Source organism: Ambystoma mexicanum, chromosome 2p (assembly GCF_040938575.1).
Source record: "Ambystoma mexicanum isolate Mex_15411 chromosome 2p, UKY_AmexF1_1, whole genome shotgun sequence".
Classification (NCBI taxonomy): Eukaryota; Metazoa; Chordata; class Amphibia; order Caudata; family Ambystomatidae; genus Ambystoma; species Ambystoma mexicanum.
In genome coordinates this window covers 716,093,255-716,117,693 of record NC_090923.1, presented here as the reverse complement: position 1 = coordinate 716,117,693, position 24,439 = coordinate 716,093,255, and the positions used below count along the sequence as shown (strand labels likewise).

The 24,439-nt window shown below is 45.1% G+C and overlaps 1 protein-coding gene across 1 annotated transcript in view; it reads left to right on the top strand.

The window, feature by feature from the left end:
* The window catches only part of CAPNS1 (calpain small subunit 1), a 120,483-nt gene extending 102,306 nt beyond the window's left edge, over positions 1 to 18,177 (top strand). The window contains exons 5-11 of the mRNA XM_069644303.1: positions 3,733 to 3,790; positions 4,567 to 4,631; positions 10,617 to 10,685; positions 13,942 to 14,020; positions 14,570 to 14,686; positions 15,135 to 15,193; positions 17,472 to 18,177. Of these exons, the coding sequence (XP_069500404.1) occupies positions 3,733 to 3,790; positions 4,567 to 4,631; positions 10,617 to 10,685; positions 13,942 to 14,020; positions 14,570 to 14,686; positions 15,135 to 15,193; positions 17,472 to 17,498 (474 nt within the window). The 3' untranslated portion in view covers positions 17,499 to 18,177. The remainder of the gene's footprint in view (positions 1 to 3,732; positions 3,791 to 4,566; positions 4,632 to 10,616; positions 10,686 to 13,941; positions 14,021 to 14,569; positions 14,687 to 15,134; positions 15,194 to 17,471) is intronic.
* Positions 18,178 to 24,439: the final 6,262 nt, after the last annotated feature.

The window sequence follows — 24,439 nt, the reverse complement described above, 5'->3', positions numbered from 1 at the left end:
GCAACGAGCTGGGAAGGCTACAAAAAAATGTCAAAACCACGTGAAGGCTAGTTTCCAGTGTTGGAGTTTATAAATCCTCCAACACTCTAGCACTGCACAAGGAAGTGGAACAATATTCAGGCTTTCAATAAATCAAAGAAACAATTTGCAGCTCAAGGGGTAGAGGGGATAGGTCACGGGGGGTAAGCACTACATCAGAGGTATTCAGATGGTTTCAGGGAGCCTGTACTTTATGGTCCTATAAGCTGTGGGGTAAAACCCCATATGTGGTAGCATCTGTGCTGACCACTCTACCAGTGCAGTCTAAGCCAGCCAGTCCTGGATCGGAAAGCTCGGCCTGCTTCTCCTGCAGCAGTCTGTGAAGAAAAATTTGATGCAGGCACTTCCTCAGTTGAGTCCCCTCTGCAAAGTTCTCTGCAGAGTGTGCATACATGTCCATGTTAGTGTGTACTTGGCATACTCCCCAAGGCATCCAACTGCTTCAGCTGCAAAGAAGGATCCTCCGTGGATGAACTTTTCATCACCTTTTTTGGAACTACCAGCGTGCATGAGTTTGATATGGTAATCCCCTGCATGAGGTGTACCAACTCTGCTTTGTAGGTCCCTCCTGGAGGCACAACAGCACTCAACTGGGTTTGGCTAGGGCGGTGGCTCTTGAGGCCCTGGGAACTTTAGGTCTAGTAACTGACCGAGCCAACATAGTCACCGAAGATCCTTTAACTTAGCTGGTAGTGGACAATGTGCAATCCTGCATAGTCATTGGAGCCTGTCTTCCAGGCTAGCCATGGTGGAGGGTGCGTGGTTGTAAAGCATCTGTGTCTCACCTCGTACAAAGTCTTGAAATCATTGTGGGACTGGCTGCTGGAAAAGTTCCTCCCAGCAGAAGTCTGGACATGAGTGGCCTGAGAGAGCATGTGTTGCAAAGAGGGCGCGCCTACTGTGGGTCTGAAGAGGGCAGACGTGCGGTGTTGCGCCTGCCATCGAAAAAAAAAAACCTTGTCGAAATTGTGGTAGGTAGTAAGGCCCCAAGAACTGAGCATAGAGGCAGACTAGCACAATAAAATACCTAAGTGGCAGGAGACTGATACAAAAAATGTTTGTAGTCAAGAGGGGGCAGCTGAAAGAGTGTGCTCCTTACCTGACCATGTGGAGAAGGTGACTGGTAGCCGAGTGGGGGAAGAGTGCTCCAGGGCAATCCCTGTTGTGGGGACGACATCCCAGTGGTTTAGAAGACAGGGGATGGGATGTAAGAGTTCTTCAAAGGATAAATCGTTGTTATCCTGTTTGGGATAAGGTATCAGACTCCTTTCGGAAGGAAGTTATGCGACTAGGCATTTTCTGGAAGAGGTGGTGATCGGTAGATATGCAGCGAGAAAGTAACCATGCATGGAGAAGAGGCACTTTAACAGGTCGTTGCAAATCTGGAATCCATAGGGCAATACTTGTAAGAGGCAAGTCTGAGGGGAGTGATCGGCAGTGGAAGCACTTGCCTATCACTGGACTTTGTGACTAATCTGCGCAATTCGTCCCTTCTTCCCAGGAGAGGAACCACACCCTCTCAGTTTAATGGATGTGAGCCCCCTAAGCAAAACCCTCCCTAGGGGTCTGGGAAAGTGGGACCTCACTGGCCTCTAGGGGACAAGAACTCCCATTCCTACCCAGAATGCCCTACAAAGGGAACTGTATCTGCCTTTGAGAATAGAAAAGACTGATATTATTGCTGTGGTTTGGCATACCCAATATAGTAACATCACTTCCAGATAGTTGGCTGAAGGCAGTGCTGGGATCCTCATGAAGTTAACAGCTGACTCCCCGTGGGAATACGCTGACGAGAATAAAGGGACCAGGAAGCTGGAGGGAGAGCAGAACAAGAGAAAGATGCTGAAAGGCTAGCATTCTGAAGGGCAACCATGCCAAAACAGAGACAGCTTGGGACGAGAGAGTGACCGTCCCGCCTGGTGGCATGACCACACAGCAGCCATGGTGGGCCTGGGACCCGTTAAGGTACGCAGAGACAGACTACAATGGGGAAACCAAATCCCTAGTCTCTCTGCGAGAAGTGTAACGACTGCTGAGCCGGGCCGGCAGAGGGAAGCAAGTACTCCCGGGAAGGTAAAGCCAGGGAGCGGGACCGAATGTTACGTCCTTGAGTTGATCAGGAAATCCAAAAGCAAAAGAGGCTTAACTTAAAGAGAGTGAAACAAGAAGCTGGAGAAGCCGAAAGGGTTACGGGAGCCAGAGAAACCAGATTTCTGGACATGGGCAAATGCTCAAGAGACATTGGTGAGTTGAACCAATCTGAGGGCCAGAAGACATTGGGGAGCCCCAGAGTAATGAGGAACCTTTTTCAACACTTTGAAAACAGGGAACCTGAAGGTTTCAATTACTCCATTCTAAATCGAGAACAATTTGAAGGACATGTCCAAGTTGGTAGAATTGTACTACGAGAATCATTTAACCATTGGATTGGCTTTAGCTTGTTGTAAGCAACCTTAGAGAGGACAGAAAACTTTACTTTGATAACATGTGGAAAAAACTATGTTAGACTGATGGACAGTACTTTGGAGCAACCCAAGTAGATTTGGCCAGAAGAAACCTGAGTGGAAAGGCCTACTACTCTGGCTACTTTTTATGTGAAGTTTTTCTAAAAGTGGTAGGGCCAGACAGAGGTTAGGTTTCGGACAGTGGGCTGGTTTGAATTGAACAGTTGGTTGGCACCCTTAGTTTAGTTGTTAGGCAGTAATAGGGTCAGGAAGGCATTTTATCTTTTCAAATAAACACCCTTGAAATGTTCATCTCTAGTCTGACTTCTTCTGGTTCGCCACAGCGTATAGAGGGGGACTGGCATTGGAACAGAAAAACTGGTTTAGATCTGTTTTCAACGTTTTATTTTTGTAATGATTTGTTTGAGATTTATGGTTGATTTCGGTATTAGTTGGGGAAGCTAGCCCCAAAATAACAACTTTTCCAAGAATGTCCACAAAGGAGCGTTTTTGGTTTTTCTTTTTCCCTTCTATTCTTTTGTCACTTAATGCAAACTTGGTCATTTTCTGACTGCCCTCCAGTATACTTCCAAACCTTTTGCTGTTGTCACAAACTGAATGCTTATCCAAAGAGAGCATTCTTCCCAAAATGAGATTATCTTTTTTTTTAAAAAACATTTATTTACAAGGGGCGAGTGGTACGGGTTTAGTTTAGGTCCCCTCCCTCTTTTCCACACACTGGAATAGCAGTCATCACTGTTGCCCCCTTCAACCTCCTCCTTTGGGCCCAGCTTTTGCTCTGCTGATGGGATTCTTGGTCTGCATCTTGCACCCCAGCATAGCGCTTCCCCTGTCTTTTACACTAAAAATGAAGCACTTCATGCAACCACAGGAATCAAAATAAGGCTGTGATGAAAGGGAGCTAAAAATCCACAGGAATCAAAATAAGGCTGTGATGAAAGGGAGCTAAAAATCCATTGCATGGATATGCTTCTATGGCACCACTTGACCTAGGGAGTCAAAGGTAGCTTGTGGCACCTAATGGCGTCATGCTAACCAGGTTCTTCTAGGCTACACCTAAAAGCCAAATCGCCGCAGCAGTTCACATCCCTGGTAACTGTATATTCACCTTCCGCTTTCTGCCCCATAATTGACATGCTTGCCGTTGAAGGCCTAAAAACCTTGTCCTGACCCAGGCCCGTTTTACACAGTATTGCATATCACATTTCTCCCCTCTTGTGTTTTGCAGGATATGGAAGTGAGTCCCTCCGAGCTGATGGGAATCCTAAACAAGGTTGTCACCAGACGTAAGTAGGAAGAGGGATTTCTTTTTCCATGTTGTGTTGCAGTGCTGCCAGCAGAAAACGTGCTATAATTGGAAAGGGTTGTCCCTTCTTGGATGCCTTAATCTCTGAATTGCGGTCTTTTCAGAGTGTTGCACGCTTTCACGCTTGCCTATGACCAAATGCATATGAAGTGCTTTTTACCATGATGCACTGAACCCTCATCATTTGGACATTTTTCCATTATGCCTTGTAATTTGGCAGGTGTTTCCTTTCACTTAGTATTAATGAGGCATTAATGTCCCATGAGGGGTATGGTAGGGGCTCACCATGGTGGCAGTGGCCCACTTCCCCAAGTTAAGTTATTCTAGTCCCAAAGCAAAAGGCGTTTAACACAATTAGCATCCCAGATGTGACGAGAAAAAGGGATCTGTTTTGTCGAAAGAAAGGCAAGTGCAGAGCGAGCAATTACTTTCGTGTCCAGAAAACTACAAAAACATGGCCACCATGCATGTGATTGGTATAATGAGTGTGCAGAGTCCGAGCTCCGTGTTTCCATGGTGTTGCATCCAGTGAAGGGTTTGGTGATGTCCGAAGCATTGCAGACGAGAGATTTCAGTGATGGGGGAGGGGATGGTCTGGGATTCTTGTTGCCGCCAACCGGGCAGACTATTGAGAAGGTGGGGGCGCCGGCAGCAGGCATAGAATGCAGGCATTTACCGGCTAATCAAGCCCACATTCCTAGTTGGCTGGCGCTTCCCCTGCAGGTTTTCTAATTCTTAATTTTCTCATCCTTATAGATCAGGACCTCAAGACGGACGGATTCAGCATTGACTCGTGTCGTAGTATGGTGGCAGTAATGGATGTATCCTTTTCTTGAATGCAAAGTGCACAGTCAAATGGAGGGGTGCGATGGAGGTATATTACTGGCTAAGAGGTGGCCAATCAGAACCTTGTCAATGTACACTCCGGAGTTTGGATTATATGTAAGAGTTCAGATTTCATCACCCTCTTCTTGCCAGTTCTGTAACCCTCCTTGCAGCCGAGCTCTCGCTACTTGGCCTTTGCTGTTTAATGATTCTGGACCTCTTGCGACTATTTTCTGGGTGTTACATATTTTTACCATGGATGGGAATAGTTTATAGCAGAGGCTAAAATCAGATCTTGGGTATTGGGCATGTCCAAGCAAGCAGTAGCTAGAAACTAGTCGTTTTACACAAATCTGACTTTATATACATTGATATTTGTTAAATATGACCCATTATGCTTCATATCTCTTCTGTGTGTCCTTATGCTACTTAGACACGCAGTTTGGACGCTAGGATGCTGTTGATACGAAGCTAAGAAATATCCTCTAGGCTATAAGCAGGTGTTAATTAGCTCCCAGCTCCCACAAATTTCAAACCCCATTTTCCTCAAGGCTCTTCTTTCCTATGCATTTACACATTGTAGTGCTCCTTAGTGTTCCGTTTTCGGTGTTAAAACACTTTTTTTTACCTACACTAGAATATATATACTTTAAAAAAAATATTCGACCTTTTTGTTTTCGGTCAAATTGACTCGAGCATTTTGTCATGCGATCAAATGCATTCGAACATTTGACCGGACACCGATAGAAATGTATTTCAATTGGAATTCCAGGGGAGCAATTGTCTGATCATATTCCCCTGCCATCTAGTCCAGTGTCATAGAAGTTGCTAAAGTAGAGCAAAATGACAAATTGTGGATATTGACTGGAAATGGATGATCTGAGATATACTCTATGCCCCTATTATAGATGCATTCCTACAGGATGCCATACTGTGTTAAGTCAGAGTTCCTATTTTGGCGCATCTAGGGCCACTGCCTGGGGCCCCTCCACGTTTTGCTTTTTCCTGTTCTTTTATTTATTGATTTTTTCTTGGCCAGAGGGGACTTCTTCCGAAGTCACCCTGCCATTGTCACCTTTTTACCTAGTATATGGTATTGGGCCACCCCTAAGGTGTCCCAGTCCCAGAGGTCCCTTTCAGGCACTACAGTTCTGCTCTAGAATGACGGTTAGTAATTCAGTTTGATTTTACCACATTGGTAGTCCAATGCACCTTTTTGGTAGCCATTGGTACCCCAATGTTGTTTTTTTTTTTTAATCCTGCTCCCACCATTTTGTTTTCTAGGGCTTCCCTTGGTCTATGTGACCATGAGGTCTGGTCAAAATAAATGGCTGTCCTAACCATGTGGTTTCTTCGGGAGTCAATCATGGCAGCCTCCCTACTGGTCCTAACTGGTGGCTTTGGCAGTGATGCAGTCCCATTGACCAACCAATATAGTTATCCATCTGACTCTCTGCCCAAAACCTTTTTGTGATTGGCTGGCTGGCTTTTGGCCAAGCCTTTCACAGAGGTATTCAGGTTCTGGCCTGCACATCACTCCCTTGATGTTGTGCTCATGGCACTTGGAGGTGTCAAGTCTGCAGACCTGCTGAAGGGGGTTTCCCACAAATTCCGACAGCGTTTGCCATTTTAAAGCCTTGACAGGCGGTGGTGGCTGGCGAGGGGCATAAATGTTTGGACTTCATATGCCGGAGTGACCGAGCGCAGCAAGTGCGCTCAAACAGTTGGGGAAGGGGGTGGCGTTTGGGAAGAGGGCTTTTTTCTCTTTGTATGGTAGCACATGAAGAAAATCAATAGATGAATATTGGCTATACATGTGTATGCAGACTGCACCAATATATATATAATCAGACTTGCCATATAAGCACTTCAAGCCAGTTAACAAATGCCATGCCAAAGAAAGTACATCCAGACTGGCTGTGCCAATATAGGTCAGTTTAACAAGTAGTAGTTTGTCATTTATATAGCGCCTTTATCCCATTAGTATTGGATAAAGGCACTATATAAATAACTTATCATTAGTATGGCCTCCACACGCTTGTGGGGGAGCTCACCTTGGGGACTGAAGTCCAAAGTATGGGACAATTGTCTGAAGGATTAGAATGCATGTGTGCATTTGGCTAAAATAGAGAGTTGAGTGGGATGGCCGAACCTCAGTAAACTACCCAAGATTGTCTGGCATGTGTTTGGGTGCAGAGCGGTCGTCAGGAGAGTGCCTCTAGTATGAGAGACTTGTGTCCAGCTAGACCAGTTTTGTCATAGGACGTAGTTGCATTATGATGGCAGAGATGTTGTGCTTTGTGTTTTAGTCTGGTGCATGGAGGCGAATACGTGCGGGTGGTCTGCTCTGAAATTATATCTTCCCTTGCTCTGGCGAATATACTGGGGAGGCACTGACTGTCAATGCCTAGATATCATGTATGTATATATTTATTTTATTTATAAAGTGCATCCGGGCCTGAGGGCAACTGGGCACATAAAGCAGATATAATGGTTACATACAGTACAAGTAATCTTAACAGGGCATATATACAGGTTATAGCAGGTTGTAGTATATAGTATATACAAGAGAAGTTTATTCAGTAACAGAAGTGTAGAGTACTATACAAAGTTACTAGTATGCTAATGCATTCAGGGGACATTATGTTGGTGTTAGCATTAAAACCGGGAATTGTCCGTGTCAAAGAGCTTTCTTGACTTTGTGCTTGAATGAGTTAAAGGCAGGGACAGTTCTTAGTGTGTTAGGGAGGGTATGGTGTTCCATAATTTGGCTGCCAGGACTGGGAAACTGCCCCCCCAGCTTTTTGTAGCTTAAATCTAGGTATGCGCAGAGAATGTGTTTGAGAAGACCGTATAGGTCGTATAGAGAAGGTGTGCGCAAGGAAGCGATTTGATAAGTAATCGGGTGCACAATTAGTTTGCCACTTGTGTGTTAGGGTGAGTGTTTTCAGCGCTATTGTTTGATGGGTAGCCAGCGAAGGTTGCGTCTGGTGTCTGAGATGTGAGATTTCCTAGGTATGTTGAGGGCAGCCCCGATGGCGTTATTTTGGGTTATCAGTAGTTTATTGATGTTCCTAGCGCTAGTACCAAGATAGACTATTGCAAAGCGCTCTATCTTCGACATTGAGGGTTCTGGCAAGGGTGATGCAGTTGGAGGTAGAGAGAAAAGGCCTACTGGCTGTTATAAGCTTGCAGGTGTAGGCTGCTGCTGAGGCCACGGCATTGGTTTGTCCGTTGAATGACAAGGTGGAATCAAGGTATATGCCAAAGGTTTTAGTGTCGTTGGATACGTTAATCGTGTTCCCATTGATCTTAAATGCCTTGAAGGTTGGTTTTAGTTTGTTCAGTCTGACGCGGGAGCCTAGAATGAGGAGCTCTCTTCGTCATTCAAGCAAAGCCCATTGTGGGCCATCTAGGCTTGAATGATCGCATAGATTTTGTTGAGAGCTTTTGAGTCAGCTACATAGTCAACTGTGATAGGGATGAGTATTGGATGTCACCCGCTTAATTTGTATATGTGACACCCAGATAGTCAAGGGTATCGAAGAGTGGCTTAGTAAATACGTTGTACAGAGTGGGTGAAACGCAGCATCCTTGCGGAACCCCACAGAGTACAGGTAATGGTTCTGCCGATGCGGTAGGTGAGAAGACCCTCATGGTTCTGTTAGCCAGGAAGGATTCAATCCAAGAGGTAGCTGCATGTGAGAAATGGGCAGCAGTTTTGAGATGGTGGCATAGTATTTGGTGGTCCACCAAATCAAAAGCTGCTGATAGGTCGAGTAAGAGTATTAGAGCCAGTTTGCCGTTATCTTTTAAGTCCTCGATTTGTGTTTTTAAATCAATTAGTGGTTTCTGTTCCATGTCTAGGTCGGAAACCAGATTGGCGGAGACCTTGGAGATTATTGGCTTCTAGGTAAGCCTGTATTTGAAGTTCGGCTGCAAGGTCCAGGATTTTCAAAAAGAAAGGTACCATTGTGATAGGTCTGTAATTAGCGGGGTTGTTGGAGTCAAGGGAGGGTTTTTTGATTAGGGGGATAACCCAGGCGTCCTTGAGGTTATCAGGGACCGACCCTGATTTGAAGGAGGCATTAATAAATGAGGTGATGAAGGGGGCTAGTTCGTGTGCGGCCTCTTTGCCAAGGCGATGTCTGCCCAGCCCCAATCATCAGTTAGTGGGTTTGATTTTTCTGATGATATTTTCCACTTCCCAGGTAGAAGGTGGGCAGAAGTTGAAGGGTTTGGTCGTGTGTGAATGAGAGGGGGGGGGTTGTTGAGGAGGGGGTTGAGAAGGTGGTCTGTGGGAAGGCTGTCTTTTTTTTGGTGTTGATTTTAGTTTTTAATGTAGAGATTCTCTCAAGGAGCGCGTTTTGGATGTTTGGAACACCATGTGTTATCAGTAATACAGTTGTCTATCGGGGCTATTGACGATTCAAGTTCTTTGAAGATCTTGAATAGCTCTTTGGTGTTAGATTCAGCCTGAAGAATGTGCTTATTGTAGGTTTCTTTTTTGGCTAAGAATACAGCATCTTTGTAAGTAGTTGAAGCCATATTTAGGGTGATTTTGGTAGTCTGTAGGATGGCCTTTCCAACGTGTTTCAGCGTTTCGCTTGGCTTTGCGTGGGTCTATTGGCTGTGGGGTGAACCAGGAGTTGAGATGGGCTCGGAGTTTGGATTTCCTCAATTTGAGAGGGGCAATGGCATCTATTGCCTTCAGAATAGTTTGGTTATACGTCTCAACTAATGCAGTGGGATTAGAGTCGGACACTGAGGCTTTATGGCGAAGGGGCAAGATTAGAGGGAGGAGTTTCTCCTTAGAGATGTCCTTCTTATTTCTGGTGTGAACCGAGGGTGCAGAGTTGGGTTTAGGGCTATTGGGGTTCGCTTTAATGGTAAAGGTTATTTTATAGTGGTCAGTCCAAGTGCATGGTGTGACAGAACCAAGATTGATGGAGCAATTTAGGAGCAATTTAGGTCAAGGAGCCAATCCAGTGTTCTTCCTTTGGTGGGCATAGGAACCTGAATATGTTGGGTGAATCCTGAATCTGTTAACGAGTTGGCTAGATCATGGGCTCCTGAGTCATTGGGATCTTGATAGCCTAAATTTTGGTTGCCAAGTAGAATGATTTGGGAGTTGGGTTTGGTGTTGGTTGTGAGAAGGGCTGATATGTCTTCAACAAAAGTTGTGATTGGGCCAGGAGGTCTATAAATGAATCATATATCATGAAGGTAAGCGTGAAATGGGAAAGGTTTGGTAGGTTGCTGGAGGGAATAACCAGTTTTTGAGGGGCTTCCTGAAGGAGAGTAAGTCCTCGTTGCGACGGATGTTGAGTGGAAGGGAGTTCTAGAGTGTGGTAGCTTGGACAGAGAAGGAGGATCTTCCAAATCTGTTGGAATTGAAAAGGGGGGGGGGTCACAAGGAGTGCAGAGCCAGATCTAAGGTTTCTGATGGGTTGGTAGTGTGTAGGCTTGCCTTGGAGGAGATCAGTGCATGGCTTGTGGAGAATGCAGTGCCCTTGAAAGTTGCTCTCGTTTTAAACTGCGCTGCTCTTGGATTCGCTAGCTTTTTTAAAATTATGGTACGTTAGGGATTCAGCTCGATTCTTTGATAATTGGAACGTTCAAGGGTTTCTGAGCATGCAAAACAGCCTGGCCTTCATGCAGACCCATCTGTGTAGTTCGTCCCCAATTGGAAGGTATTTGAAGAACTCAACAGTATGAAGCAGCGTAAAAGAGCAACAGGATACCATTTTTGCTTTTTAGCATATCATTGCAATACGATTACCACTCAACCTTCTAATGGGCATCAGAAAATTTCAAATGTGGAAAATGTCCAAGCTGTACTCTGCAGATGGTTGGACGGAACGAGTCATGAAGTGACTAGAGGGTTGGTATGGCGGGGTTTTAAGAAGTGGGTGTAGTTTGCCTGATTGCTGAATATTTTGCTAAATCTGCCTTTTGATGCTCCTTAATCAAGTGATCAGAGTGACAGCACGGGTAAACTGGGATTTTCTGAATTCAAATATTTGTGGGACAACATCAAGAAATGGCAGGTACGCAGACCACGGTCATAAACATCAGAGCATTGGCATGCTGACAGAATGATCCTTTTCTCTTTCTCGTGGGGGTGTGCATCTAGATGTACAATATGTTCAACGACGAAACAGAAAAGGCCACACATTCTCACGTTATTGTTCCTAAAGCAACTTGAACTCCGACTTCCCTTGGTGCCGCTCATGTCTCATGATGTGCGAATTCACAACACGCTCTAGATTATAACCCTTGGTCAATTTCGACTTTTTGCGTTCTCACAATTCAGATTCGAAATAAACAAGCAGTCTAGGTACTACTGTTTTTTTCTTGGCGTTCTTGGTTTGTCATCCCCTGTAGGAATTGTTAGGTGCATGGCATGTATCGGGCCGGGAGTACAGCTCGGGGACAACAAGTTTGTCTTGGAAGTAAGCCATCACTGAGCAACACAGGTTCGAATACCGGTCCCAGACTGTTCTCTGGCATTAAGTGTGTTATGAAAGATTAATTATATCATGAAACATGCCTGGCGGTCATGGAGTTATGGTTATTTTACGAACCTTAACTGGAGAAGTTGTGTCTTTTCGTTGTTCTGAACTGCAACCTTGATATCCCTTCAACCAAACCTTTTTTCTTTCACTGAATTTCGAAGGTTTTTGTAAGCTAAATGTTGTGCTTTACGTGGGATATGAAATCAGGGTTAAGGCTCTGTCGTGATGCAATAATTTTGGGGTCGGACTTAAAAAGGGTCCAGTGCAGCCTCCAACCCCATGTCTTTTAATGCGTTAAAAGAGGTAGGACCTATGTAATTAAAGGATTGGCCTCAAAGACCCAATCGAGTTTCCATGCATGCAAATAAAGGGAGTACATTCCACTTTAGAGCACATTTAATTTATTTAATGTCTTTTAAGCATATTGACCAAAATTAATATATTCAAATCTGGAACATCAAATAAAAATAGGTCTGGTCACCATGGAATCCCACAGTTCCTTTGGAAAAAAATCTGTGATACTAATGAATTAAAATCAATGTAATGACAATAGAATGTATTGCATAAATCAAACTTGTTTGATTTCCCAATGTCGATGTGATTCTAAACATGGGTGATGGTGACGGCTACTGGTGGAGATCCGTAGTGTTACTCATCTTTTTATTTTAATCACTACTGGGAAGAAATCTGGTCTGGTAAGTCCATTCGCAAAGCCCCAGCCTCTTAAATCACTGTAAATAAAACAAGACATCCCTTTCATGTCTTTAATGCTATCTGTTATCATACCGGGCACGGTCTGTGACTATGCCCCGTGACTATGCCCCGTGGGCACTTTGCCTAAGGTACGCCCAAGCCATCCAGTGGAGCCACTGTAACATGGTCTATGCTTTTACATCTGCCCCCACCTTATGGGGCCTGCAGGCATGGCTTACACCCATGAAGGATTGCCTTCTTCCAGGCCAATCCGTATTGTCACAGGAAAAGCTGCTCAAGCTTTAGTCCTGTAGCCACCGGAGGAGCCTCCAACTGGAGGTCTTGTGATGTGGCGAACCAGTGCTGCTTAACATGACTGAAAGTTCCTTGATGAAATGAGGAGCAGACATGCCCTCGTGAATGGAGGATAGCACAGGGGCAACGCGCTGGTCTTGGGAAGCAAGACCACACGGAGCAACAGAGGATCGAATCCCGGATCAGTGCTTGGAAACCAAACTCTGGTATTAGGCGCGTTATAAAAAAAAATAAAAAATGTAGGTCTGTGCTAATTCCAATGGTTTTTCCTGCCTTGGGACCTTGCTCATGTGCATCTGTTGAATGAGCAGAAAGTGTCTTGCCATCAGAGACGAGGTCCAGAACACTACCCAGGATTATTTTTTTTTTTGTTACTGTGCAGCCAGGCAATCCTACCAATTTCCACAGTTGTCAGATCTTTGTGTATTTGCAAACCATGCATGAAAGGTTCTCCTTTACGAAGGTCAAAAGGCAAATACCTCTGTTAAACCTCAGAATAGTAGGTCTGTATCCAATTTTTCCCAATTTTGTAAATTAGAACAGGACAGAACAGTGGAAGCGCGTTCTTGCTGTTCATCACGCATTGCGGTGACGCACAACTTTGGCCTCAGACCTAAGTACCGATTTATTGTTTTTAGCACAATTGCTGTGTATGTAAACTCTAAATAAACTGGATTGGTGGATGCAGATTTACCTTATAATGTTCATGTTGAATAATATCCTAATCAGACCCGTGTGCGCCCCCTAGAGGACAGGCGTTGTGCACACCCTTAATTGATGAATGATCATGAAGGCACCAGGGAGCATAACAGATACCACGTTATGCTAGGCTTAATGCAACTGATAATACTTTGTTTTCCTGAGCCTGTATTTGAAGATTTATATAATGCAAACTTTGCAAGTCAAGAGTTTCATCTCTTCCAGTAGTTTCTCTACGACGCTTGTACGTTCTCATCGCCCCAGATGGCGACTTCCCCCTACTTTTATTTCAATTGATGCATGCAGAGCATGGTCAGATGAGCGACTCAGCAGAGTTGAAAGCTCCGGCGTCATCGGATACCTTTAAAACGGCTTCATCTAGCCAAACGAATGAACCTTTCAATGTGATGGAACGACATGTGTGCTACCTCAGGGGTGGACTGGCCTACAGGCAACTCCCGGCGGGCCTCTTCACCCTGGGCCTCTTCACCCTGGGCCTCTTCACCCTGGGCCTCTGTTGTGTGGTATTCCCAAATTTCCCACAGGAAAAGGGTTGGGCTTGCTGCAAATGTATAATATTGGGCCACTCTGAAAATTATTTCCAGAGCCTCTTTTGGTTCCCTGCCCACCCCTGGCTACCCTAATATTTTTTTTTAGGAAAAATGAAAAGAGCAAACGTTTTAAAACACGCATTCTGTTAATTATTGTATTATTCTAAGGTTCATTGAACAACCTCCTGATGTCTTAACCGACTTGCAACAATCTACATTTTGACAGGAGGATTCAATCCAAGGATGGCTTACTTTGCCCAGGCCCACTTGCACAGCTGATTTTAAGAAGCTGCAGGGGATAGGATTCAATCGGTTTCCTTTTTCATCCAAAGTAGTAGTTTCATGCTTGGAAAGACTGTAGTCACTCTCCACCCTGTAGTAGTGCCAGTGTGTAGTTTGGCACAGTGTTTAACAAGTATCCAAGAGCAAACCCCCAGATTCCTGGTGCTGTAGGAGCACAGATTGCCATAGGGGAAATCTAATTTAGCCATGACTATATGTTGGTTTCCAATGTTCGTTTCTATTTCCAGTGCACTTACAAACGATTCGATGCTGATCGATCTGGAACCATTGGGCCGAATGAGCTACCAGGTGCCTTTGAAGCTGCAGGTCAGTTACAATAATACGCATCCCAAATAGACGGACATTTCACACTGCATACACTTGACGAAGCTTGAAAGGAATGTACAACGATAAACCCGGTGTGGGCCAAGTATTTTGCTGGAATTATCGTTTATTTTTTTGCTAAAGAAAAAAAAATGGGTTGTGCTGGAGGCTGTTTGGGATTTGGATGTAAGGCGTTCTTGAGATGGGGAGGGGGGTGCAGGGGTCATGGCACTTGAGCACATTGTACAGTAACCGCCTTCCTAGTTTTCTTTGCAGTGCATTCCATTCCTTGTATGTGAGTGGGGAAAATCTGTGTTGGTGAAACCATTATTGGGGTTGAAATGGTTACGAAGCTGTGATAAGAAAATGCCAAGTTTTTGGAATTGGGTATAGTCTTCATCCACGACCATTTTAGAAATGGGAATTTGAGCCTTCATGTTGTACTTTCTTCTTTGCTTTTTTTCTCCTGGTCTGCCCTTTCTTTCCATTATTTTCGCAAAACACCTCTTTGTATTCCTTCCTGTCTCATTCTGGTGCCGCTTTCTGTTTCAGGGTTTCGCTTGAATGAGCAGCTCTACAAAATGATCATTAGGAGATATTCCGATGAAAACGGAAACATGGACTTCGACAACTATATTGGTTGCCTTGTGCGACTTGACTCTATGTTCCGTGCGTATTACTTTTCTTTTTTTTTCCTTTTTTTTTTTTATAGCCATTTGATTTGTAAGCAAGTTTTGTTCAGACAGACCCTCCCCTCCACCCTCTTATGCTTAAGTAACACATGCACTTCCTTGGCTTTTGCAATTTTGTATTTTGGTCATTCCACGATAAAGGGCAACGTTGTTGCTTTTAACTAAAGAAGCAATAAGCTTGACTGTGCAGCAGTACCTCAGTTGCCTCAGTCTCCCCTCCAAAGTGATCATTGGTCCACAGTTACTTGGAGGCGGAACATATGGGTCTGCTCACCATCCGCTAAGCCACCACGTCAGTCTGATTATATATTTGAGTGATCGTTGCAGACTCGTAGTTCTGGGAACTATTCCTTAGTTCATGTCCATCATGCAGATAACCAGCGTCTCTCCTGATGATCCCCTGTCGTTTGTCTCCCTCTCTGCAGGTTCCTTCAAAGCCCTGGATAAAGACGGTGATGGTAAAGTGAAAGTCACCTTGCAAGAGGTAGGTGATGGAACTGGATGTCTACTGCTTTCTCTTCTTTCTGGCTTTCTTACCTTTTCAACAAGAGCGAGAATGCTTCAAGGTCCATACACCCTCAGAGCGGATAGCACTAGATATGGTGACCTTGCAGCGCAAGAAGCCTGTTTTGCCTTTGTCATTCTGCTCTCTCCCCCCTCCTGAACCTGAATGTGAATTTCCAGCATAGAAGGCAGGCCCAGGAAGCATTTATGAAAAGATGGCTGCATTTCAAAGACTTGGATTGAGGCCGAGTGTGCTGTGGCCCTTCGAATACTGTATAAATGCAGCCACATCCTGATAACTGTTTTTTTGTTAAGCCCATGTGTGTGTCAACGCAGCTATTTTTGTCACTGCCTTCCCTATTTGTTCTGCCTTCATTTGATCTGTCTAGGAGAGTGGCTTTTTTTCTTTTTCAGTTGGTTATAAAAAAAAGAGTGTCCGTTTATCCATCAACTCCCTTGCTATAAACCATACGACAAGCTTGAACACATTGGTTGTTGCAAACATTTGTCATGCTTACCCACACCGGGCCTGCACAAGGTGTCTCGGGGCCTTCCTTCTGGGGGATTACTTGCATGTTTTACCAACTGGAAACGCTGAGGTCCTTAAGAGCGTGACTCCAGCTGATGTGCACAGGTCCCCAAACTGGACGAGAGCCGAATCTTGTTGATTACTGAAAGTTGTCGGACATTGGAGGGGGGCTGAGAGAGGTTGGAATGGGGAGCTGGGGGGGGCGGAGCGGGATGTTCACGGCCGGACACAGTACTGAAGCCTGTAGTGTCTTTTTTTTGTTCTTGATGTGAATATCAACACATGCATTTTGGAACTTTCAGCCACCCTAGCAGGGTAATAGTTAAAGGGAATGTTCTCAGACTAGGAACCCACTGGTAGTGGTACAAAAGTACAGCAGAAGGGGGCCACAGCGTTGGCACCAAGTCATTTAGGAAAGTGGCATTGGTGGGATGGGTAAGGGAGCTTTGGGGTAGCTACGTTTCTGAAACCGTACATTCTTCAGGACTGCCCCAAATGAGAGTTGAAATCCTCCCACGTGTTTCCTTAAAGTGTCACTACTGGGGGTACCTAATGTGGCCTTCGTTGTTATCCTCTGTTTTAGTGAGCGGCCTTTACGATGAGATTTGAGTTCAGTGCCATCTTCCCGTAATGGCAAATCATTCAAGCATTAGCTTCCTGTGATCTCTAACATTGATGAGAAGAATTGGTGAACCACAGCCTTACTTTACTTCCCAGGGACAAAGCGATACTGCCATCCTGTATCCATAAAATCCTTTCCAACTTGAATCTCGAGCACAAGCTAGTCCTTCCAGTCTTTCAGCCTAGACCTCAGGATTCGTTAGCTGAGAACTTTTCATAGTTGTGATGGATTTACAGCATTGACATTCAACCTCGAAAGGATTCCACCTTTTTGGAGCTACGGGTACCCTTTTTGTCATTCGCAGTCAGCCCTACATATAAGGGTTATATAACCCATTTTTTACTCCCTAAAAATAGGCAAATTCTCCCACAAAAGAAAAATTGGGAGTATAAATATTCCCCCAAAAAATAGCAAACACAAAAAATGTGCCTGTGCCCTTGCTTTCACCCACAGAGCACCGTGGATATGTTTGGAATAGTAGTACACGCTGTACCACAGGAAGAAACTACTTTTTGTTTATTACTTCCTGATCTGAAAATGTATCTTTGAACGTGCAAAGAAATATTTCTTTTTTACAGTTAAAACAGAATTTTACTTGCTTAGAAAATACTCGCATTAATAATGGGACTTACATTTTTACTCCCTAAAAAAATCACTTTTACTCTAAACTTTGAACAATAGGGAGTAAAATACTCCCACTTAAAATACTTATCTGGAGCACTGTTCGTAATGGTCTTTCACCAGGCAGGAAAGCAGAAAAGTCAACCCCAACCATCCCTGAGCATATACTATGCTGCAACCTTATTGGTAAAGGACAAATCGCTTATGGAAGAAGTTGTCATACCTGGCAATGATCCGTTTTACATGTCACCACATTGCAAAAACTCTTAAAGGGACAGCTGTCATTTTAGAGTTGCTTACTGCCATGCAGGTAATTCCCAACAAGGCTGTCAAGGGGAGAGCAAGACCTAAGGGAATCGTAATTGTCTTGAATGTATTTTATCATTTTGGGTTTCCTGTTGCCTTCTGTATACATCAACTCTTGCAATCATATTATTTCGTGTCAGGCCTTGTTTGTATCCTTAAACTCGATCTCTGTCTTTGCAGTGGCTGCAGCTGACCATGTACTCCTAAGGAGAGGACCCAAAGGAAGGGAGCTGCCTTTGCTGTCGAGTCCTGACTAGTTCTTACCCTGAAAGAAGCCACTTGCAACTACTGCTTTGCATCTTCACTTTTGGCGGGCTATGTATCTGCGCTTCTGCGCACCCCATTTTTCCACTAAGTAACTTTTCTTTTTTAATGGATTTTCCAATCACATAGTGTAGGCTCAATATGGACCAGGAGGTCTTCATATTGATTTATACAAACATTGTATTCGTTTAGGTGCCAACCTCCATATCTTGGTTCAAGAAAACATGGATGGTCTCCTTTCTTTGGACTCAGTATAGCAAACACCACCCCCAACCTGTGACCTGGAGCAAAGGGGTGTCGGATGGAAGTACCAACTGGAGGAATCTTGCCGGTCCTCTTCCCTGCTTCACCAGTGTCACTTGAGACATCAGTAGCTGGTGTGTTTAGCGGAGAAGCCAAACGCCTACTTTTTAAATTAACTCATGTGCGGAGTGGACAGGAGAGAGTGATACGCCTGACCTCCCATCCTTCCGTGTTTACACACCACTTCCTACGGCTGTTTCTCACAAGGCTGAGACGTGCCTTTGTAGATCTATGGACTGGTTTGCAGCCTCGGACACTTATTTGTTTTCTAAAGCCTGTTGGAAATGTTATAATTATAATAAAAGTAGACATTCAAACACCTTTGTCATTCTCAGTCTCCTTGCTAAACTGTCTTTCAAAAACTGCATTCGTGTTCCAAGACCTTCTTTTCCCCAGGGCCTAATTTATGTTAGCGTATCATCTCACTGATATGATATGACATTTATAACGCGCCTATACTCGAGTGTTTCAAGGCGCAACTAGGCAAGGTAGGGGGAACAGAGGGAAGACAGACAGCGATCTTACTAGGCAAGGTGTCATACAGATCGCAAGTGCATGGAAGGGCCAAGGGGGAAAGTGCATAGGGGGAGGGGACAGTGCAGTACATGGGGATAATAAAATAAATAAGATACATAAAAAAAAATACAGCCAGCAACTGGCGGGGTATGGGCCCGAGATCAGAAGGGTGGCCAGGTAACCAGGGCAATTTCAGTTTCAGCCAGGAATTCAGCAGGGGAGAGGGGGAGAGAAAGCAGAAGCAAAGAGGAAGGTTTTAAGGTGCTTCCGGACCCAGAGATGGTTCTCCTCAAGTTTTAGGGAGGCTGTTCCAGAGGGAGGCCCCAGCCGAAGAAAGAAATATGCCACCAACTTGTTGCTTGGAGAAGCGACTGACCCTGAGGGAGTTGGAGGCGGATGAGCGAAGAGCTCGAGAAAGAAGATATTTAGGAAGAGAGAGTTGAATGTATTGAGGCCCACTGACCTGGATTAATGAAGGTTAGTAGCAGAATCTTCATGTGCAGAATGCCTTTCCTTCTGACTGAAGTTGCCCTCTCCCTGGTTTCTGAAAAAATAAAATAAAAGAAATTACTGTATCTGGCAGTCCATTCACAAGACATTGCTTAGAATGCTGTCCAGTTTTAGGCAGTAGGCGAGAAGGCGAACGTCTGAGTTGCTCAATTGTATTATTGGGAGAGCACTAATCACAACCACTGATACAGCCCTGACTGAATCCGGCAAAATTAATTAGCAATGTACGAAAGTGATATGTATTTAAGCAATGAGCCCCCCCTTCATCTTACCACATGAAATGTTCTAGCGGCAGGACACTGTACCAGAGGTTTCTTTGCGCAGGCATGTATTCATTCAATAAATTGGCTCCCTTCATAGATCTGCCGATTTCGGTTTGATGTCCCTTGATTAGCTTCCAGTCACCCAGAGCTGCTGTGCCATGCGTGACACCCCCACACAGTCCAGGTTTTACACATTGTACACTAGAGCATGTATGCCCAAATATCTGGAGACTCATGAATCCCCTGCAAGCCTCCCATGCCCGCACAACTTACTGAACCCCTGAATGGTGCTTTTATCAATGTTTGATCATTAGGGGTGCATGCTATTGACATCCATGATCTCATCCCGGATCATCAACTACACATCCTAGCAACCAGAGAATCCTGGCTTCATACTGCATCTGGCCCCCAGCTCTCCTTGGCCATCCTCCGGACTACTCCATCTTTAGAATCGACCGTATAGATGCAGCAGGATGTGGAGTAGCCCTCATTGCTAAATCCACCTTGCAAATCTGTGCTTGACTTCTCCCCTCCAACCTAGGCTATGAAATCCTGTTACTTAAACTGACCAACGACCCACAAACCACACTTAACTTATCTCTAGAGGCAACCCAATGGTCTTGGTTGTCTCGATATTGACCTCCCACTCCTCCTTACACCTATCATGAAACCCTCAACTAAATGCATCATCCTAACATAACATCACATCCTAGGAGATCTCAATGTGGGCTTTAACGACACCTCTGATGGCAAAGCCTCTGCATTAACCTCCAACCTCACAGATAGGAACTTCTTGCAACTTATCACTGCCCCTTCCCATTCCAAAGGGCGCACTCTTGATTGGTTACTCACAACTTACGTTACTGTCAACATCTTTCATTAACCCAGTTCCGTGGTCCAACCACTTTCTCATGCTCCTTCAAAATCTCCTTGTCGAAACTCCACAAAGCCCCAGCAGTACCCTAAGTCCTATACAGGTCCACAATACACGCAACCTGACTCATGAGGCTCTTATGCCCTCATTTCTTTTGTCGCTCAATACTTCTGCCCGAGATCAAGTCGGCTCAGTCCAGGACCTTGCCAACCAATTCCATGACTGCCTGCTCCAGAGCCTCGATTTGCATGCTTCCATTAAAAAAATTCCCAAGCCCAAGAAACCCTTGTTCTCAGAAGAAGTCTTCCAATAACAGAGAAAAAAAGCCCTTGAACATCTCTGCTAAAAACATTCCACTGCTAATATCTGTCTGGTGTTCACCAGTGGCCTGCTCCTACAAAAAAGTGGTCATCACCAGCAGATCCAACAGTTATGACAGAATCGCCAGCGCCAATTCCAGAGTGCTAATTGCGCTAGGCAGAGTTGGAAACTCCGTCCATTCCGCTACCATCTCAAGCATAAGTGCTGACAAAGTCTGGTGTACCGCGATTCAATATGCCCTCTCCCAAAAAATTGAAACCCTTCTCAATGTCTGTAACCATGAATATGAATATTCTTGTAATGCGCCCAGATACCTCTGGGTGAGGCGCGCATTATAAATAATAAACAAACAAAATCAGCACTAAAGTCTGTGCTTGCGAACAAAATGTCCATACCGGCCCCTGAGGCTCACACTGACCGAGCCCACACCACGCATTTCCCACTTTCTTATTTAGTCCCGTCAATCCTGAGCAAGTAGCAACCGCCATTAGAGCCCTCAAACCATCCAACTGTAAGGAGACGCTTGTCCTGCCCACATTGTAAAACTCTGTGCTGCTTTGCTCACACCTATCACGGAACTCGTGGATGCTTCTTTCTCCACTAATATAGTACCCCTCAATATCAATGCAGCGGGGATCACACCCCTCCAAAAAAACCAAGAAAAAAACATTTCCACTATCGACCCATCACCACAGTCCCCTTCCTCCTCAAAATCCTGGATCGCCTTGCCTACTCCCAAGTTCAATCATTCCTGAAGCTCAAACACCTTGGCATAAGGCAATATAGCTTTCGTCTCAAGCACAGCACAGAAACTGCTCTCTTGGACCTCAAAATTCAAATGGATTCTGGCAAACTTACTATCCTACTCCTGTTGGACCTCTCGGCGGCGTTCGACCACAACAGCCTTACCCTGCACTCCACTTCTCTTGGGAAGCCACTGAGTGGATTAATTCCTTTCTCAGTGGTCGTACCGCCCGAGCCTTTAATGGTGACCATGCAGCTGATTCCATTTTGTTGTACCACAAGGGTCCTGCCTCTACCCCAACCTGTAGAATACATATGATAAACCCATCTTCGATCTCGATTTCTGTGAGGTCATTTAGACTAACTTTGCTGATGACATGCACATTCTCATCCCTATATCAGGTGGCCACACCAGCGACACACTCTCAATCGATGCAATTTACAGCATCATTCAAAATCCATGACCAGGCATATAAATGCTTTAGCCTCATCCACCGCATATACAGCAAGGTTGATTTTACGGAGTAGGCAGTTCCTTTCACCCACCAACTGCCTCACACTTGCACGTGCCCTAATCCTGTCTAAACTGGACTATTGTAATGCCCTACTGATGGGCACCTCGAACACGAACAGGGCTAAACTCCCAACTGCTCCAGAACAAAGATCTATGTGCTGCCCTTGGACTTAACCGCTCTGACTATATTTCTACCACAAGACAGGAAGCCCATTGGCTCCCCATCAAAGCTCATGTAGAGTTCACAACTCTAACCATTCCTCACTGCTGCATTCACATGGATGCCCACCCTCTATCTTAACAACAGTATCTCACCCATTGTCCCAGTACGGGCTCAAATACCGAGCTCCTACACCTCATTGTTCACCCCCGCTTTAAGAGCATTCGAGCCGCCGGAATTGGCTTCTGCGTCATGGGACCCTCGCTTTGGAATGCCCTTCATACCCACATCAGAAATGAGCACCCACTACCCATTTTCAAAGAACTTGTGAAGAACTGGCTGTCCGATAAATCAGTAATTTTGTACACTTAACTCTGCCACGCATCCTACTACTTTGTCCACTCAGTACACCACGATGTTTCCTGTATTGTATGACTGTGACTTGGTATGCTACCTCTTCATGCCTGTACTCAATAATGCTGTGATACCCCCGGGTCTGTGTGTTGCATAAATGACAAAACAAATAAGTCCCACCATGCAATGTGCAATACTGGGATTGACTGAAAACATCACTCATGTCATTTGGGTGGTAGGGGTTGGGCACTTGACATCTTTTAAACCAATGTATTATTTCCTTAATCTTTGTTTCTCTGCCTCCGTCCACTGGCTTCTCGGTTCTGCCCCGGCTCCTGTTTGTGCTCTTCACAATCCACTTCATACAGTATGCTTGTGCCCATCTCAGTTCTTGAGAGCTGACCTCACTTTGTCATTAATCTACAAGAGCCCGCACTTTCAAGCAGAACCACACTTTGCACCACCTCCCTTATCTTTTCCAATATACTCACTTGGCACTACCTGAACCCTCTTCCATTTGCTTTTGTTATCATGCCCATATACCCAGTTCTGGATCATAAGCCTGATATGCACTCTGGGCAAGCCTAGTGCTGGGCGACCACGACACTGGTAGCTGATGCAGTATAAATGACTTGAGTGCTAGGTCTCGAACCACCCACTCTTTGAACACCATTTGCTTTCTTTCTAGTCTCCCAACTGGTTCCCATGGTGATCCTCCATTTTTGGAATCACAGGTTTGCAGAATCTTTAGGCATGCCTAGCCCAGACATCGGTAGGAAATCGAAGCCTGTGATGCATGCATGATCATTTGTACAATTCCCACAACCAGGCAATTAGTATTTCCTGGACAATTTCATCCCAACAATCTGGCGAATCCTCTCGACCTAAAACAGATTTTCGAAGGCCTCATCCAGACCTAATCTGGTATAGTCTGTCCTAGATGCTGAATTCTAGTTCTACTGGTTACCAAATTGAAGTTCCTGTTATTGATGCATGCACCACGGTGCGTCTACAGCCTAAATGTGGCATGTATCCTCTCCACCCCATGCTGTTCTCACAGGGGGACCAACACTGGAGTTGTTTCAAAGTGCTTGCAAGCTGTTGACATCAAATAAGGGCTAGCATAAATTCTGGGGCTGGAATAAGTCAGAGAGGATGGATAACCGGGAATGTATCCCTAGTGCATTCAGGTGATGAGAATCGAGATATCATAAACTCCTCTGTATCTATTGTCCCAGTCTCTGCTGCCGATACATGTGCCAAATGTATTCCTCTGTTCCTTTCCTTGGGGGAGAGGGGTGTGGCTAAACACTCGAGGCGTTCTGTTCTTTCACTGCAAAATATTTGTGCAATTCGGTGTCCCCGTACCTGCACGACACAGACGAGGCATGTTTCCTCATTATTCCTCCATTTTCTGGTTCTTTCTGGTTTTTATCGGCAGCATGTATTTTCATACATTGTTCTATGGCTTATGGTACCTATTTGCGCAGGCTATCATCTGGCAGAGTCAATGGGAACTCATTGCGTATAAAATACTAGATGTTCTGCCTGCATCTTTATTTAATCTAAGAAACAAGGCCAAGGTGCTGGTTTGAAGTGCCATGGCATCGTGAGTTGACCCAGGGGATCGAGCACAGCAGTGGCTCAGTCAGGTCTAGATTGCAGGCCATCTGGATGTTGACCACATTATATTGCTTCTCCAGCATGGGGTCTGGCATGGATTCACATGCTCATGATTATTCCCCGTCAGGCCGGGAATCCTCGGTAAAGACAAAATCAGTATCAGTTTCATTTCTGATCTGTCTTTCTTAGTAGTAACCAATCACTGGTCTCTGGGTCATACTGCCCCCAGCCAATGACTTTCCTCTCCCTAAACCCCGGCTCTGACAGCCATCCTCAGATTTGTACCGCATGCTCAAGTGTTGGGAGTCCTCGTGTTAAACTCTTGAGCTTTTTGCTGCGTTTACGCGCTTTTTCAAAGATTTTCTCATTTTTCAGTCAAATATAGCCTCAAGCTCCACCGTGTCTACATCCGATCAATGGGAACCCGTTTCTGATTTTCTACGCCCCTCAAGGGTGATGTTTCGTCGAGTTACGCTTCTTGGAGGAGTCCAGAAGTTTCTGCGGCCTACCCAGACATGGCCCAGGAGAAAGGAAGCTCGACGCCCGGAAAGCTGTTCAGGGATTGCCCTGGATGCCAGCTGCAGAATGTGTTCAAGGAGGACGAGCACTCAATGTCTCTACTGCCTTCATAAGGACAAAACGCACGTGGAGACGGACTGTGCATTTTGCGGGAACATGTCGGAACGGACCATCAAGGACCGA